At 32.1% G+C, this 15,896-nt stretch overlaps 1 protein-coding gene and 1 long non-coding RNA gene across 2 annotated transcripts in view; one reads left to right on the top strand and one right to left on the bottom strand.

The window, feature by feature from the left end:
• Nucleotides 1-155: 155 nt before the first annotated feature.
• Nucleotides 156-15,896, top strand: part of LOC145331235 (uncharacterized) — a 28,284-nt gene continuing 12,543 nt past the window's right edge. The window contains exons 1-12 of the mRNA XM_080175852.1: nt 156-269; nt 1,169-1,256; nt 2,972-3,075; nt 3,549-3,644; nt 3,954-4,031; nt 4,476-4,512; nt 11,491-11,669; nt 12,434-12,561; nt 12,885-13,008; nt 13,412-13,496; nt 13,876-13,947; nt 15,801-15,876. Coding sequence (XP_080031978.1) covers nt 241-269; nt 1,169-1,256; nt 2,972-3,075; nt 3,549-3,644; nt 3,954-4,031; nt 4,476-4,512; nt 11,491-11,669; nt 12,434-12,561; nt 12,885-13,008; nt 13,412-13,496; nt 13,876-13,947; nt 15,801-15,876 — 1,096 coding nt within the window. The 5' untranslated portion in view covers nt 156-240. The remainder of the gene's footprint in view (nt 270-1,168; nt 1,257-2,971; nt 3,076-3,548; nt 3,645-3,953; nt 4,032-4,475; nt 4,513-11,490; nt 11,670-12,433; nt 12,562-12,884; nt 13,009-13,411; nt 13,497-13,875; nt 13,948-15,800; nt 15,877-15,896) is intronic.
• On the bottom strand, nt 1,581-2,542 carry LOC145332078 (uncharacterized). The gene is made up of 5 exons (XR_013884018.1): nt 2,360-2,542; nt 2,224-2,281; nt 2,082-2,142; nt 1,881-1,944; nt 1,581-1,727 (listed from the first exon to the last, which is right to left on the bottom strand). It is a non-coding gene; the product is annotated as an uncharacterized LOC145332078 (long non-coding RNA).

Raw genomic sequence — 15,896 nt, 5'->3', positions numbered from 1 at the left:
TTATATTTTAGACTCGTCTGTAAAATATGTTATAAATATTTTAAAATTATATAATAAATAGAACTACATGGTGATAAATTTTAAATTTTGTTTATTCAAATGTTTAAGAGTTTAAAAGGACATTTTCTACAAATATTACCTATTGTATAGTTTATTAAATGTTAAAGAGTTTATTTAAGAAATATATTTTTTATCTAAAAATCACTTATTTCAGAATATAAATATGTTAAAAGCATCATTATGACGGAAAATAAAACAAGGTTTATTAGGTAGGTACCTACTAGATTTTTGTCTTTTGAAGAATCTATTTTGCCTCAAAGGGAGGAGTAGGTTGCGCTAAATATCTGTAAAGGTGTGAGTTTTAAGGCTTAAAAAAGTAGTAGAACGGTAATATTCACTAAATATGTGTATTTCTTATTAAAAAGAATTAAAGACAAAAAATTTTTTTGTTAACTTAAATTTTTATCGTTCTACTACTGTTTTTAACTTAAAAATAACAATCTTTACGGATTTTTAGCGCAACCTACTCCTCTCTTTTTCTATTATTTCGATTTCTTCGTCCGAATAACTTAGTACATAAATTTAGGCATGTTAAAATCGTCCTATCAATTTGTAAACTTGTGAAGGATTTTGTGTGAAATGGATTTAAAAGCTTAGCAACTGTAATGTATACCTTCACTGTTCTACATTTTTAAGGGTTGTTTTCTTGAACGATAAGCGTTTTTTGTTTTGTTTGTAGCATATTTACGTCTAAAATGTTCATATTAAATATTTAAGAGCGAGGCATCTCTGTAATCAAATTCTACAAACGAAAGTATGTAATTTTACTTCATCATGTATTTATGTAAATTTACAACAAAATATACAACTTATAAATTAATAAATGTTTTAAGTTCTAACACTCTGCTTTTTTGAATTATTGTTCATTTACCCTTCCTTAACATCCAAAGACAGCTTATACCAACAATGAAATTAATTCGGAAAAAATCACGAAAAAAATCACATCATAAAATTGATGACCTCTCCATTTGCCCCCCAAATATTATTTTATATCTATTGCTTGTATACCTTATGCCTGATCCAAAGAGATTCTGTTTATGTTTGTTTTCATCCTTGTTTGTTTATTTTAATGAATATTGTCATCCTTCTTAGTCCATACATATTTCAGAAATAAACCGCTGACATTAGGAGATTTTACACCTTACAACAACGATCTCACATTCTTCTGCAGCAATGGAGCAGTTAAAAGTTCTCAGGTGAGAATTTTAATGTATTCTGCTTCATAAGATTTCTCATAGCAAAAACTACGGGATTGATTCAATATAACAATTTAACAAACCATATGTATAATATTAGTCTAAAATAATAAACCTAAAATTGTTTATATTTTTAGTAATATAAACCTATATATTAGGCGCTCCATCACACAAATTATAATAACCCCACACCTCTTATTTAATAATAAATTAAAAATAAGAATATTTTTTTTTGTTTAGTACTTGTCAGGTTAGGTTAGGATGTATTGGATTCTGGGCAGCCCCTAATGTTTAGGGCACCACAGACATGTCATTGTATATGTGCAACCTGGGAATTTGTAGGAGGGTTGCATCCGCCCTGCTTCAGCAGGCAGCTCCGGTGGACAAGGAACAGGCATGGTTAACATTGTCTGTGGACAGCATTCTAACTTTGAAATAGAAGAAGAACATCTCAGCTATGCTTTCACAAAACTAAAAAAGAATTTATGTTTTGTAAAAGGATAATATAAAAATTAAAATATAAAATTTTAAAAGAATAGATGATAAAATAAATTTGTAAAGTATTACACTATGGAATAAACTTGGAGCTTAAAACATAAAATACATATACAATAATAAATTTACCTCGGGGGGTATATTAAGTTGCCTGGGTTGGTAATTTTACTCAAACACACTGCGCTCGTAATGACTAAAAAGGAAAAGAGCATGCAGTTATTAAAAAAAAGAATTTTTAAAAAAATGAAATATTTTTTTTCTTTTCTTTTTTATTAAAATTTAACTATCTCTGGGTATTTGAATTTGAATTTTTCTTTATTAAATATTTACCAGAGAAGGGTAAGAAGGCTGCTATGCCAACATAAAATATCAGGTACAGCACAACAAACATCTAAATTGAATAATATGTTTAGGCTAAGATTTTAATGATATAAAATTAATGATAAAAAATTCATTTTTATTTGATTATTACCTAATAGGTACACAGTTAACAATTATTTGACCAGCTTTTCAGGTACACAGCTTGTAGTCTAAATATTGATTTCTTTTTTAAAAAATTATTAAAAAGTTTATAAATGTTCTTTTAGGTAGGTACTATAGGTAGTTACCTTGATTCTTATGCAACCAAGCACTTCTTGCAATAAGATAGATTAATTTAATGCAGCTACACAATCTTTCATATGGCAGTCACATTTTTTCATTTTCCTCCTTGGTCTTGAGCCAGCTATGGAACATGAGGTGGCTACACGGAGTTAAAAATTGAATTATCTTTCTGAAATGGTTTGAAAAGTTTTAAAATTTTGCTTAACATTTTTTGTAATTTAAACAGAAAGAAAGAAAATATATTACATATTTTTACTATAACATCTTCATGGTACAGGCAGAGTTACAGGTACAGATGAATAGTTGACCAGGAGGGGTGCTCGTTTTCTTTCCTTAACATTGAAACATTTAGGTTTGTGGCTTGGCCAGCACAGTATAGGCTCCGCAAAAGTTAGGTAGAGAATAAACTATTCTTCCCCCCTCATTTTCAATTAATCTTAAAAATAATGTGGGGCTTATCAGTACTTAATCGGCCACTTATGGGAAAACACCATCTATTACTAGGACACTCCCTTATACATGATTTTTATTGATAAATGTGAAAATCGGCTGACCCTCTTCTTTGTGAAACCAGCCTACTACCCTCTATCAAACTACCTACCATTTATTCAATTTAGTTGCTATTCGCCTCCTGGAGTAAATATCTGGCGGTCATATTTGACAGGTTCCAAGTTGTGGAATTTGAGATGACGCCTTCTGGAGACCTTTTGCCATCTTCCAGGTAAACTTCATTCACATACTCGTACAACTTGTGTTAGAAATTGTTATAGAAATCGTTATATTACTTTGATGTTGCACCAAATTTTCAAGTACTCTGATAAAGTGATGCTCGCATCTAGTTAAAATAACGTTACCCCCCATCTACCCTCTTTACCACACTACTGGATGAGCGAATATAGGGTTTATATTAGCAAGCCATATTTTCCCCTGTCAATATAACCACGTATATCCTATATTCAATGAAATTTTTTATACTTCTGCTATGCAAAATGCATTACAATTATGATAAGAATAACGAAATGTCTTGATGAGGCGAATACGATTAGTTGTCTGCGGTTTCTGGATTTGGTAAATTAAAATCATGCTAATATATATTAAATTGATTCCCAATTACTCTTTGACTATTCTGCCTTGAGCTTCATTTTATCAAAGAAATCAAATTTGAAAAATCATTAATTTATTTATTTATTTCAGGAGGAAAAGCAATGAGAGTATAGAAATTTTGTTGCCTGATTTTACAATTGAGGATGTCAAATATTTAATCAGTTTTTTGACCAAAACTCAACCAAGGTAACAGTGTTTTCAAGCATTGCTTTAAAATGTGTTTTCATTTTATTATTTTTTAACAATGATGACTTAAGTAAATGTTTCATTTTTATATTATATAGTCTACTATATTTAATTTATTTATCTTTCAAATGTGATAAATTCAACTAAAAATATATGGACAACATCGCAATTTTGTTTACTTTTTCAATAAAATTCGATGGTTTGATTTAAAATATTTTTCGTTACTTTCATAATCAAAAAAGTGTATACAAAAAAAATACAATTACTCCATTTATTCTGAATAAAAACAATTTGAGATTTTTTTACTAGGATCGAAAATTTGGCTGCTATACGATCTTTGATTGAAGTTTTACAATTTAATGTTTTATTGTCAAACTCAAACACCAGGTATTCTACATAAACAATCAGCATCAAGAAAACAAGGACGATAACAGCCATAAGTAGCGTAGCTCAAAAATATTAACTTAAATAAATGAATTACGGACAGACTGACCGACAGATAAAGGTAGTTTGTGAGTTAGTTAGCCACTGCGGGATGGTGCCGTTCAATTAATAATAGTTATGATCATGATGAAAGGGCTCCAAAAAGAAGAACTTTTCATCATAAGGTGATGCTACTTTTTCATAATGCTTTAAAGACAGAAAAAAAATTATGTGATGTATAATGTATAGGTATAGTGAATAGGTTAATAGGTCAGAAAAATATGTACAAGTAATTTCTTAATTTTATCACAAATACATATTATTTTTTAAACTAGGAGTTAACACTAATATGATAAAATAATATTTAAAACTTTGATTTTCCTTTAATTTTATTTAACCATTATTTAGTTCTGGTAGAGTTTGTGAAACTGTAATCAAACAAGAGGTATATTATTTTAGATATTTAAAATCCGCCACTAAAGTTTGTCAGAGTATATTGTTATTTCTCCTTGTACGAATACCCAAAACAGCTGAACTAACCCCCCCCCCCCCCCCATAAACGTCCCGGATCATTGAAAGAAAATGAGTTAGCGGGATTCGTCGTAATTTCACCGTAGCTTTTCTCCTTTTTCTAGTCCCTTCGCACTGGTCGCCGGAAGGGAAAAGCAGTTTTTTGAAAGGGACTATCTGAGATTATTACAGATTCTGATTTATACATATATAGACTTATGAAAAATGCAAAAAACAAAATCAAAAGCGTTCCTTCTTGGGAGAAAATCCGGGAAAAAGATTTTAGCTATTTTTAACCTAAAATTCACATTGGGAATCCTGCAAAAAAATATACAAATATATTAAACATGTCATTGCTCAGCACTTAGAAGTAGTAGAAAAATGCTATGTATAACATTGGAAAGCTCATAACCTCTAGTTTTCATAAAGGTATAAAACGTTTTTGTACTATTATTAGTTTTTGAGCTATCCTCTAAAGTATACTCAAGTTTTAAAAATGCAGTTTTTTCATGAATTTTAAGTTTGATACTAGTTTCACAAACCTATTAAAATTATATTGCTTAGCACTTAGGAGTTATATAATTATTTTATATAGGTACATTTGTATATTTTGTGTAATTTCAATTTTAGCTTAATTAAAAATTGTCTTTGAAATGCGTATAGTTTGTAGTAAGAACCAAGGAGGGAGGGCGGAGTTTATACACTTATAGGAAATGAAATGCAGTATAAAATTTTGCCCTGGATATTTTGGGCTTGTTGTTATAGTTATTAACCTGATTATTTTTGTAAAATTACTAATTAAATATACCAGTAAAACTCTTTAAATTGAATTTTGGCACTTTCCTTCTAGGGGCTGATGGGGTAAAACAGCCCCTAAGATACTAAAATCTAATGTCTGAGCTTATTTTTAGAGATATCAAGCTATTTTTTTTAATGTAAACCTTTTTTTGCATAATTTAGCTAGGTAGCCACTAAAGATTTCATTTTGGCACTTTCCTTCTTGGGGCTGGTGAGGTATTTCACCCTCCAAACACTTACATTTAAGACTTGAGGTTTTTTTTAGAGATATTAAGCTGATTTTTTAATGTAAACTTTATCACATAATTGAGCTATGTAGCAACTAAAGATTTCATTTTAATACTTTCTTTCTAATGGGTTAGTTGGGTGAAACAACCCCAAATTGTTAAGTTATAAAATACAAGGAAGGGGAGAAGTTTATACACTGAGAGGAAATGAAATTTAGTATAAAAGAGGACTATCTACGAACAAGAGCAAGTGATTCTAAGCATCTTCCAGCATTGACCGATAGTATTTTTTTTAGTAAATATACTAGGTTTATGTTTAATATTTGCTTTATCAACAAAAATGTTAGGTTTCACCAAGGTTTTATGTGAAAAAAGCATTTGATGATATTGCTTTAAAAATTGCTTTACATTTTATAGTTTTTTTCATATAAAACCATAGTGAAACCTAACTTTTTAGTCAATAAAGCAAATATTAAACATAAACCTAGTATATTCACTAAAAAAAATACTAAGGGTCAATGCTGGAAGATGCTTAGAATCACTTGCTCTTGTTCATGGATAGTCCCCTTTTGCTCTGAATGTTTGGGCTAGTTGGTATAGTTTTTAACCTGATTATTTTTGTAAACTCTTTTATATGATTAATTATCAATAAACTTAAAGTTTGACACTTTCCTTCTAGTGGCTAGTGGGGTAAAAGTAAAACTTCCCCCAAAACTACTAAAACTTAAGTTCTGGGCTTTTTTTTAAATATTGGGCTAATTTTGTTAATGAAAACTTTTTTTCTTCAAATAACTTAACTAAATAATCACTATAGATTTCAATTAGGCACATCTTTTAAGGACTAAATTTTTTTTTTTTTCTATGATGTGAAATAAGTTTTTATTGAAGTTCAACATGAAATCTTTGAAAATAAGCTCAAAACTCATAATTTTTGTATTTTGGGGGTGTTTTACCCCACTAGCCCCTAGAAGGAAAGTGCCAAAATCCAATTTAAAGAGTTTTACTGGTGAATTTAATCATATAAAAGATTTTACAAAAAGAATCCGGTCAATAACTATAACAAAAACAACCAGGGCTAAATTTTATACTGGATTTCATTTAGTAGTGTATAAACTCCCCCCCCCCCCCCCCCTCCCTCCTTGGTTCTTACTAAAAACTATACACATTTCAAAGCTTAAATTGAAAGTACCTAAAATATACAAATATACCTATATAAAATAATATATATAACTCCTAGGTGCTAAGCAATATAATTTTAAAAAGGTTTGTATAACAAGTATCAAACTTAAAATTCAAGAAAAACTGCATTTTTAAAACTTGTGTATACTTCAGAGGTTAGCTCAAAAACTAATAATAGTACAAAAAAGTTATATACCTTTATGAAAACTAGAGGTTATGAGCTTTCCAATGCTATGCGTAGCATTTTTCTACCACTTCTAGGTGCTGAGCAATGACATGTTTAAAATGTCTTTATATTTTTTGCAGGCTTTCCAATGTGAATTTTAGGTTAAAAATAGCTAAAATCTTATTCCCGGATTTTCTCCCAAGAAGGAACGCTTTTGATTTCGTTTTTTGCATTTTTTATTTGTCTATATATGTATAAATCAGAATCTGTAATAATCTCAGATAGCCCCTTTCAAAAAACTGCTTTTCCCTTCCGGCGACCAGTGCGGGGGTACTCTAACCCTGCCTCTAACCTAAAATAACCCTTAAAAAGCCACTGTGAAAATACTACGAAACCTACTACTTCGTTTTCTTTCCATTATCGGACGTCCCTTTTCAGGGATACAATAATTAGAAATTGATGCACTTTACACTCACTTAACTAACAAAATCACCCCATTATCTCACGATTGAAGTTATTAGTGGAAAAGTTTCAACAAAGATATTTTTTTCAACCAATCATGATTTAAAACTACCTAATGATGAAGGAAATGTGTTTATAATTCTTTGGATACATAAAAAATTAAAGCACTTACTGTTTAATAAAAAATTATAGGTATGTTTATTAGGGTGGGTTCATATCGGAATTAGACAAAGCGGGGATATGCAACAGATAAAATTAACCTTAAAAACATTTCTGACCGAAAAAGAATTTTAAAAAATTTAGTTTTAGAACACGACCACTTAAAAATATAATTCATTATTTATTAGTATGCAAAGACGACATTCAAAAAAATTTTTGAATCAGAACTATGGCTTCATGGTGCTCCTTGGAAAGGCCCTGAGGAGCTGAATCAGGAACTTTTGTCCGTTTCAAAATATCTCGTTCCTAGCCTTAGAAATCACTAAAAAACCAAAAATTTTTAAGGTTTATTGAGAATTGTCCAATTTGTAGAGGTTTTTAAGATTTTCTCAGGCTAGGAACGAGATTTTTTGAAACGGACAAAAGTTCCTGACTCAGCTCCTCAAGGCATTTCCAGGGAGCACCATGAAGCCATAGTTCTGATTCAATAAATTTTGACTCCCATTTACAAATAGCTATACAAGGGGGGGGGGGAAGTTCTGACACTTTTGCGTAAACAGTGATTATAGGCTTTGTCTTTGGAGATAATGGATAGGTTATTTGGCAAAAAAGTTTCCTTTTGGGATGTAGTTTTCCTATTTTCAAAAAAAAATTTGGATTCGGCCTCCAGGTTCCGGTACTCCAGGCCTCCAGGTGGATTCTGGACAGGTAAAAAAAAAAATTCAAGATAGAACAAAACTTATTTAACAAAAGTTTGTACTTTATGGATGGTATGAACTAATTTGAAGAAATTTTTGAAATCGGGCTCCAGGTTCTGGTACTGCAGGCCTCCAGGTGGATCCTGGACAGGTAAAAATTGAAAATTTTTAGTTTTAAAGTTAGAACAAAACTTTTTTAGCAAAAGTTGGTACTTTATGGATGGTATGAACTAATTTGAAGAACTTTTTGGATTCGGCCTCCAGGTTCCGGTACTCCAGGCCTCCAGGTGGATTCTGGACAGGTAAAAATTGAAAATTCAAGATAGAACAAAACTTATTTAACAAAAGTTTGTACTTTATGGATGGTTTGAACTAATTTGAAGAAATTTTTTAAATCGGGCTCCAGGTTCAGGTGCTGCAGGCCTCCAGGTGGATCCTGGACAGGTAAAATTGAAAATTTTTACTTTAAAAGTTAGAACAAAACTTATTTAACAAAAGTTGCTACTTTATGGATGGTATGATCTAATTTGAAGAAATTTTTGAAATCGGGCTCCAGGTTCTGGTACTGCAGGCCTCCAGGTGGATCCTGGACAGGTAAAAATTGAAAATTTTTACTTTAAAAGTTAGAACAATACTAATTTAACAAAAGTGGCTTCTTTATAGATGGTTTGAACTAATTTGAAGAAATTTTGAAATCGGGCTCCAGGTTCAGGTACTGCAGGCCTCCAGGTGGATCCTGGACAGGTAAAAACTGAATTTTTTTACTTTAAAAGTTAGAACAAAACTTATTTGACAAAAGTGGCTTCTTTATAGATAGTATTAACTAATTTGAAGAAAAATTTTGAAATCGGGCTCCAGGTTTAGGTACTGCAGGCCTTCAGGTGGATCCTGGACAGGTAAAAACTGAAATTTTTACTTTAAAAGTTAAAACAAAACTTATTTAACAAAAGTGGCTTCTTTATAGATGGTATTAACTAATCTGAAAAAAATTTTGAAATCGGGCTCCAGGTTCAGGTAAAAATTTCAATTTTTACTTTAAAAGTTAGAGCAAAACTTATTTAACAAAAGTGGCTTTTTTATAGATGGTAGGAAGTAATTTGAAGAAAATTTTGAAATTAGTTAATACCATCCATAAAGTTTCAACTTTTGTAAAATAAGTTTTGATCTAACTTTCAAAGTGGAAAAATTCAATTTTTACATGTTCTGGATCTACCTGAAGGCCTGCAGTACCTGAACCTGGAGCCCAATTTCAAATTTTTCTTTAAAGTATTTAATACCATTTATAATTTGAAAATTTTGAAATCAGGCGCCAGGTTCAGGTACAGCAGGCCTCCAAGTGGATCCTGGACAGGTAAAAATTAAAAATTTTTACTTTAAAAGTTAAAACAAAACTTATTTGACAAAAGTGGCTTATTTAAAGATGGTAGGAAGTAATTTGAAGAAAATTTTGAAATTTCAAAATTTTCTTCAAATTAGTTAATACCATCCATAAAGTTTCAACTTTTGTAAAATAAGTTTTGATCTAACTTTCAAAGTGGAAAAATTCAATTTTTACATGTTCTGGATCTACCTGAAGGCCTGCAGTACCTGAACCTGGAGCCCAATTTCAAATTTTTCTTTAAAGTATTTAATACCATCCATAAAGTATCAACTTTTGTTCAATAAGTTTTGTTCTAACTTTAATAGAAAAAAATTTTAGTTTTTACCTGTCCAGGATCCACCTGGAGGCCTGCAGTACCTGAACCTGGAGCAAGATTTCAAAATTTTCTTCAAATTACTTCTTACCATCCATAAAGAAGCCACTTTTGTTAAATAAGTTTTGTTCTAACTTTTAAAGTAAAGAATTTCAATTTTTACCTGAACCTGGAGCTCGATTTCAAAATTTTTTTCAGATTAGTTAATACCATCTATAAAGAAGCCACTTTTTTTAAATAAGTTTTTTTCTAACTTTTAAAGTAAAAAATTACTGTTTATCTGTCCAGGATCCACCTGGAGGCCTGCAGTACCTGAACCTGGAGCTCGATTTCAAAATTTTCTTCAGATTAGTTAAAACCATCTATAAAGAAGCCACTTTTGTAAAAATAAGTTTTGTTTTAACTTTTAAAGTAAAATTTTTTTACTTTTACCTGTCCAGGATCCACCTGGAGGCCTGCAGCACCTGAACCTGGAGCCCGATATCAAAATTTTCTTCAGATTAGTTAATACCATCTATAAAGAAGCCACTTTTGTAAAAATAAGTTTTGTTCTAACTTTTAAAGTAAAAATTATCAATTTTTACCCGTCCAGGATCCACCTGGAGACCTGCAGTACCTGAACCTGGAGCCCGATTTCAAAATTTTCTTCAAATTAGTTCATACCATCCATAAAGAAGCCACTTTTGTTAAATAAGTTTTGTTCTAATTTTTAAATTTTCAATTTTTACCTGTCCAGGATCCACTTGGAGGCCTGCAGCACCTGAACCTGGAGCCTGATTTCAAAATTTTCTTCAAATTAGTTCATACCATCCATAAAGAAGCCACTTTTGTTAAATAAGTTTTGTTCTAACTTTTAAAGTAAAAATTTTCAATTTTTACATGTCCAGGATCCACCTGGAGGCCTGCAGCATCTGAACCTGGAGCCCGATTTCAAAATTTTCTTCAGATTAGTTAATACCATCTATAAAGAAGCCACTTTTGTTAAATAAGTTTTGTTCTAACTTTAAAATTAAAAATTTTCAATTTTTACCTGTCCAGGATCCACCTGGAGGCCTGCAGTACCAGAGCCTGGAGCCCGATTTAAAAAATTTCTTCAAATTAGTTCATACCATCCATAAAGTACAAACTTTTGTTAAATAAGTTTTGTTCTATCTTGAATTTTCAATTTTTACCTGTCCAGAATCCACCTGGAGGCCTGGAGTACCGGAACCTGGAGGCCGAATCCAAAATTTTTTTGAAAATAGGAAAACTGCATCCCAAAAGGAAACTTTTTTGCCAAATAACCTATCCATTATCTCCAAAGACAAAGCCTATATCACTGTTTACGCAAAAGTGTCAGAACTCCCCCCCCCCCCCCCCTTGAATGTCTGGTCGTCAGCGGTTTTAAGACTTAGGATAAATTTTAAATCATCCAGAGGTGTATTATATCTATATAAATTGAGTGCAGATCCCCGCTTTGGCCTCAGAAAAAAATGTCCAAAATCGACCCACCCTAATGTTTATATAAGATATATGATTTATATTTTTAAGGTGTTAGATGAAATAGAATCTAAAACAGAAATACACAAAGAAAATAAAGAAATATCTGACAATGAAAAAGATGAAGAAACAGACAGTGAAACTCAAATAACTACAACAACGAATACAGCTATAAGCAAAGCTGATCAAAGAGCAATTGATTTAGTTATAAGAGAGAATAAGAGAAAGAGGTATTTGAAAATTAATTATAATATTTAGTATCTAAATTAGGGTTGGCAATCCGGATCCGGGATCCGGAATCCGTCCAATTTTTGGGCCAATTTTGGAATCCGGAATCCGTTTTTTAATAGCGGATTCCGGATTCTTAATTGGTATGCTAAAATTAGCGTCTTGAGTTTTTTCTTTCAACTGCCGCTTTTTAAAGGCAAAAAATTTTAAAATCTGGTTCGATTCTCGAAAGTTAATTATAGAGAACACTAAAAACTTTAATTTTTAGGACATAGTACCCCTAAATTTTTTAATTTTTTTTAAAAAGCCTTTAAAAATACTGCAAGAATCCAGAATCCGAATCCCGAATCCGCCAAAAATAAGAATCCGGAATCCGCAAGGAATCCGCCACTTTTTTGACGGATTCTTTTAAGAATCCGGAATCCGAATCCGGCCCAAAAATTCGACGGATTGCGATCACTAATCTAAATAGGTACTCAGGGAGGGAAGGGACTTTGGATTGTAAATAAAACTGGTACCCAAAGTTATCTTATCTAATATTTAATGTCTCAAAAACTTGATTCTTTTAATTGAATTTGATTGTTAGGTTCGTTACTCTGGTGTCTAAACTTTTCAACCAACAATTTTTATTAACAGAAGTTGTATTTTGTTTAACATCATTGGGGATGTATATGAATTTATCATCCATTGTCTTATCCCTTAAATATCTGCTTCATACTGTATACAAGAAAATGATATGTTGAACTATATCCTATCCATTTTTAAGGGCTCCCTCAAAGAACAAAGCTGCTCGACAGAAAAACAAACCGAATGTAATAATATACAAGAGTGAAGATACTCTAGAATGGACAGATATACCCTGCATTTACTGTGGAAGAGAGATTACTATAGCAGGCAGATACAATACTTTGTGGAGCACTAACAGGGATGGAGGGAGGGGTCATTGGACTGTAATCAACACTGGTACCCAAAGTTTTGAAATCACGTTATCTCATTGAATGGCTTAAAAACTTTAGCTACTGTTATTAGATTTTGATTGGTTGGTTTCAGACTAGTAGTGTCTTAACTTTTCAACCAATAATTTTCTTATCCCTTAATATCTCTGAGCGCCAGTGTCTTAAAATATTAAAGATTATTAATCGGCATTGCCCCCCACCGGACCCCCCCCCTCCCCCCTGTTAGAGGTCAACTTTATTATGTCTTTAAACTTTTTGTAGAAAATAAACAGACAATAAATCGACGAAGATATATGAGTCATCTAGCTCAAGAGCTTTCTGTTCTTCTATTTGAAGATGTTGCCGCCCTGAAAGGAGATATTAGCTGTTCTTATGAAGGTTGTAGGTACGTATAAATATACTAGTAGCGCAGATTCTCTAAAGCTAAATTTGTCTGTACGTCTGACCGATCGTCAAAAGACGTTGAAACCATGCATATTTTGATTAAAAACTTTATTTCTGTGATTATATTTTGTTGCTGTTTTATGGTGTATAAAAATATTTGCTTCGCTTCTTTGTAGAAAATTTATTGAATAGGTAATGATGCTGTAAAATAATATTCCAGAATTTTATTTAAGTTTTTACTATAAAATTTTCAATAAAACGAATAAGATTACGTGGTTATAAAACATTGGATACCCGTTTAATTTACAGTCTAGTGTCCCTTTTCTCTCTGAGGATATGTAATAAGTACAGTAGGCAAATTAAACATGCACATTAAAATGTATTGTATAGGTATATTTTTTTAGTTTTAAAAATAAATCGAACAAATATATTGAACATTTGGCTGTGAAACATCAAGAATTCTATATTAGAGTAGATGAAAAAATTAAGGTAAGCCATCATATTTGTATTTTTTTTCTCAGATTTTTTATTGTAAAGAAAGAATAGATTTAAAGTACTACAGAGTGTGATAGTAAGCATTTGGAGTTATGAGAGCTTTGTAAATTGTGTAATTTCTACGTATATTATTATACAAAAATTAGTAATCCAACAAAATATTCGTCAAACACTTTGTCCAAGTCTAAAGTACATTAATTTAAGTAGCTTGCTTTATTAAGAAAGGTTAAAACTGTTACTTTTTTTTGTCGTTATGTTATAGTTCTTTTAGAATTTTAGGAATTTTTTAAATTAAAGCCACCCGTTTCCTCCCCTTTAAATCTTTTCTAAAATCCCTACTTTTGATTTTGATGATATTATTGATATGGTTTAGGAGCTATCAAGAGTTGAAGCAGATGATGATAATGAACTAATGAATCTCAGTGAATGGATTCTGCTTAAACAGGGACACAGAAATTAATTTTGACAAAGGGGGGGGGGGGGGGAAATGTGGTGACTCGTCTCACGACATACCAGCAATTTTATTTTGGGTGCTACTCCCTTAGTTTTAGAGATAATTGGATGAAATCTTTTGGGCTGGGTCACTAATTACCCCAACTATTGGTATCTTTTAAAAAAAACGGCGGCGGGACCGCCGCTCCCGCCGCCCGTTGCCGTTTTCCGCCGCCACCAAAAAAAAAAATTGTATTGCATTTCTCGCCGAATTAGGCAATTTGGAATCATTTGAGACCATGTTGTTTTTTTCAAAAAAATTTTCCCTTACAAGCACCCCTGCGGGGGGACTTCAAATTCTCGTTTATCATGGTATATCTTAAATTCAGTGCTACTCCTGTGCTTTTAAAGATATTGAAACAAAATCTTTTTAGGTAGGTCAGTAGAAAAATATTTGAAAATATTTGAATAAAAAATGGCGGCGGGACCGCCGTCCGCCGCCGTTTTCCGCCGCCACCAAAAAAAAATTTTTATTGCATTTCTCGCCGAATTAGGCAATTTGGAATAATATGAGACCAAGTTATTTTTTTCAAAAATTTTCACTTACAAGCAACCTTGCTCCCGCCGCCGCCGCCGTTTCCGCCATCGCCCCCCAAAAAAATTGAAAAAATAACATGGTCTCATATGATTCAAAATTGCCTAATTCGGCGAGAAATGCAATAAAAAAAAATTTTTTTTGTGGCGGCGGAAAACGGCGGCGGACGGCGGGAGCGGCGGTGCTGCTGCCGGTTTTTTTGAAAGGTACCAAAACTTGGGGTAATTAGTGACACAATCAAAAAGATTTCATCCAATTATCTCTAAAACTAAAGAAAAAGCATACTGTATTTAAGATATACCTTCATAAACGAGAATTTGAAAAAAAAAGTCCCCCCGTAGGGTTGCTTGTAAGGGGAAAAATGTTTGAAAAAAATAACATGGTCTCAAATGATTCCAAATTGCCTAATTCGGCGAGAAATGCAATACAATTTTTTTTTTGGTGGCGGCGGAAAACGGCGGCGGGCGGCGGGAGCGGCGGTCCCGCCGCCGTTTTTTTTTTTAAAGATACCAATAGTTGGGGTAATTAGTGACCCAGCCCAAAAGATTTCATCCAATTATCTCTAAAACTAAGGGAGTAGCACCCAAAATAAAATTGCTGGTATGTCGTGTGACGAGTCACCACATTTCCCCCCCCCCCCTTTAACCTACCCAACCAAAAATATTTCAAACTTTATCCAAGTTTTGGGTATTTTTCTCTGTCTAATAAAATATACATATATTCAATGTATCTTTCCGTAAGTCTGAAACGCTGTTTAAGATAGCGGCTGGAAATTTTAGTGAAGATTCACTATAACAATGAGCAATAATCATTAAGCATCTATTATGTAATTTACTTGACCCCTTAGTCCGTCAAACATGCTACAAAAACAAATTAGATATTATACATATTAAATTATGTAAACCATTTAAAGTTTGATTGAACTTTAAACTAGAGTGAAATTAGCATTATTTCCTTTAATTAGTTGAATTCTTAGCTGGATCTTTAAATGTGTAGCCGTGGCCAGAGGTACAGCCACTAACCTAATAGCAATCTTTAAATCAAATTGGCTACTCGTTGCCACGGCTATATGCAATCTTTAAATCACAACCAATTTTTGAATTTTCAGTAAAAATATGAAGAAAAAAAATAATAATACGTAAAAACTTCAAACATTAAAAAATCCATTATGTATTGGCAACTCTGGCAGTGGCGACGGCTAAGGCCACAACTACGGCCACGGCTACGGCTACACATTTAAAGATCCAACTCTTATTTCTGTGCTGAAACAGTTTTTCATGGAGGATCTAAGAGTTGTTGAATTGGCTGGTACTAGCTCGAGGCAGGGACCCCAACTTTGGTTTCATGGTAACCTTGAAAATTTTCAT

This window comes from Acartia tonsa, chromosome 11 (genome assembly GCF_053477335.1).
Source record: "Acartia tonsa isolate MP-2025a chromosome 11, ASM5347733v1, whole genome shotgun sequence".
Lineage (NCBI taxonomy): Eukaryota > Metazoa > Arthropoda > Copepoda > Calanoida > Acartiidae > Acartia > Acartia tonsa.
Note: the sequence above shows the minus strand (reverse complement) of the source record. Positions and strands in the feature narration are given on the sequence as shown.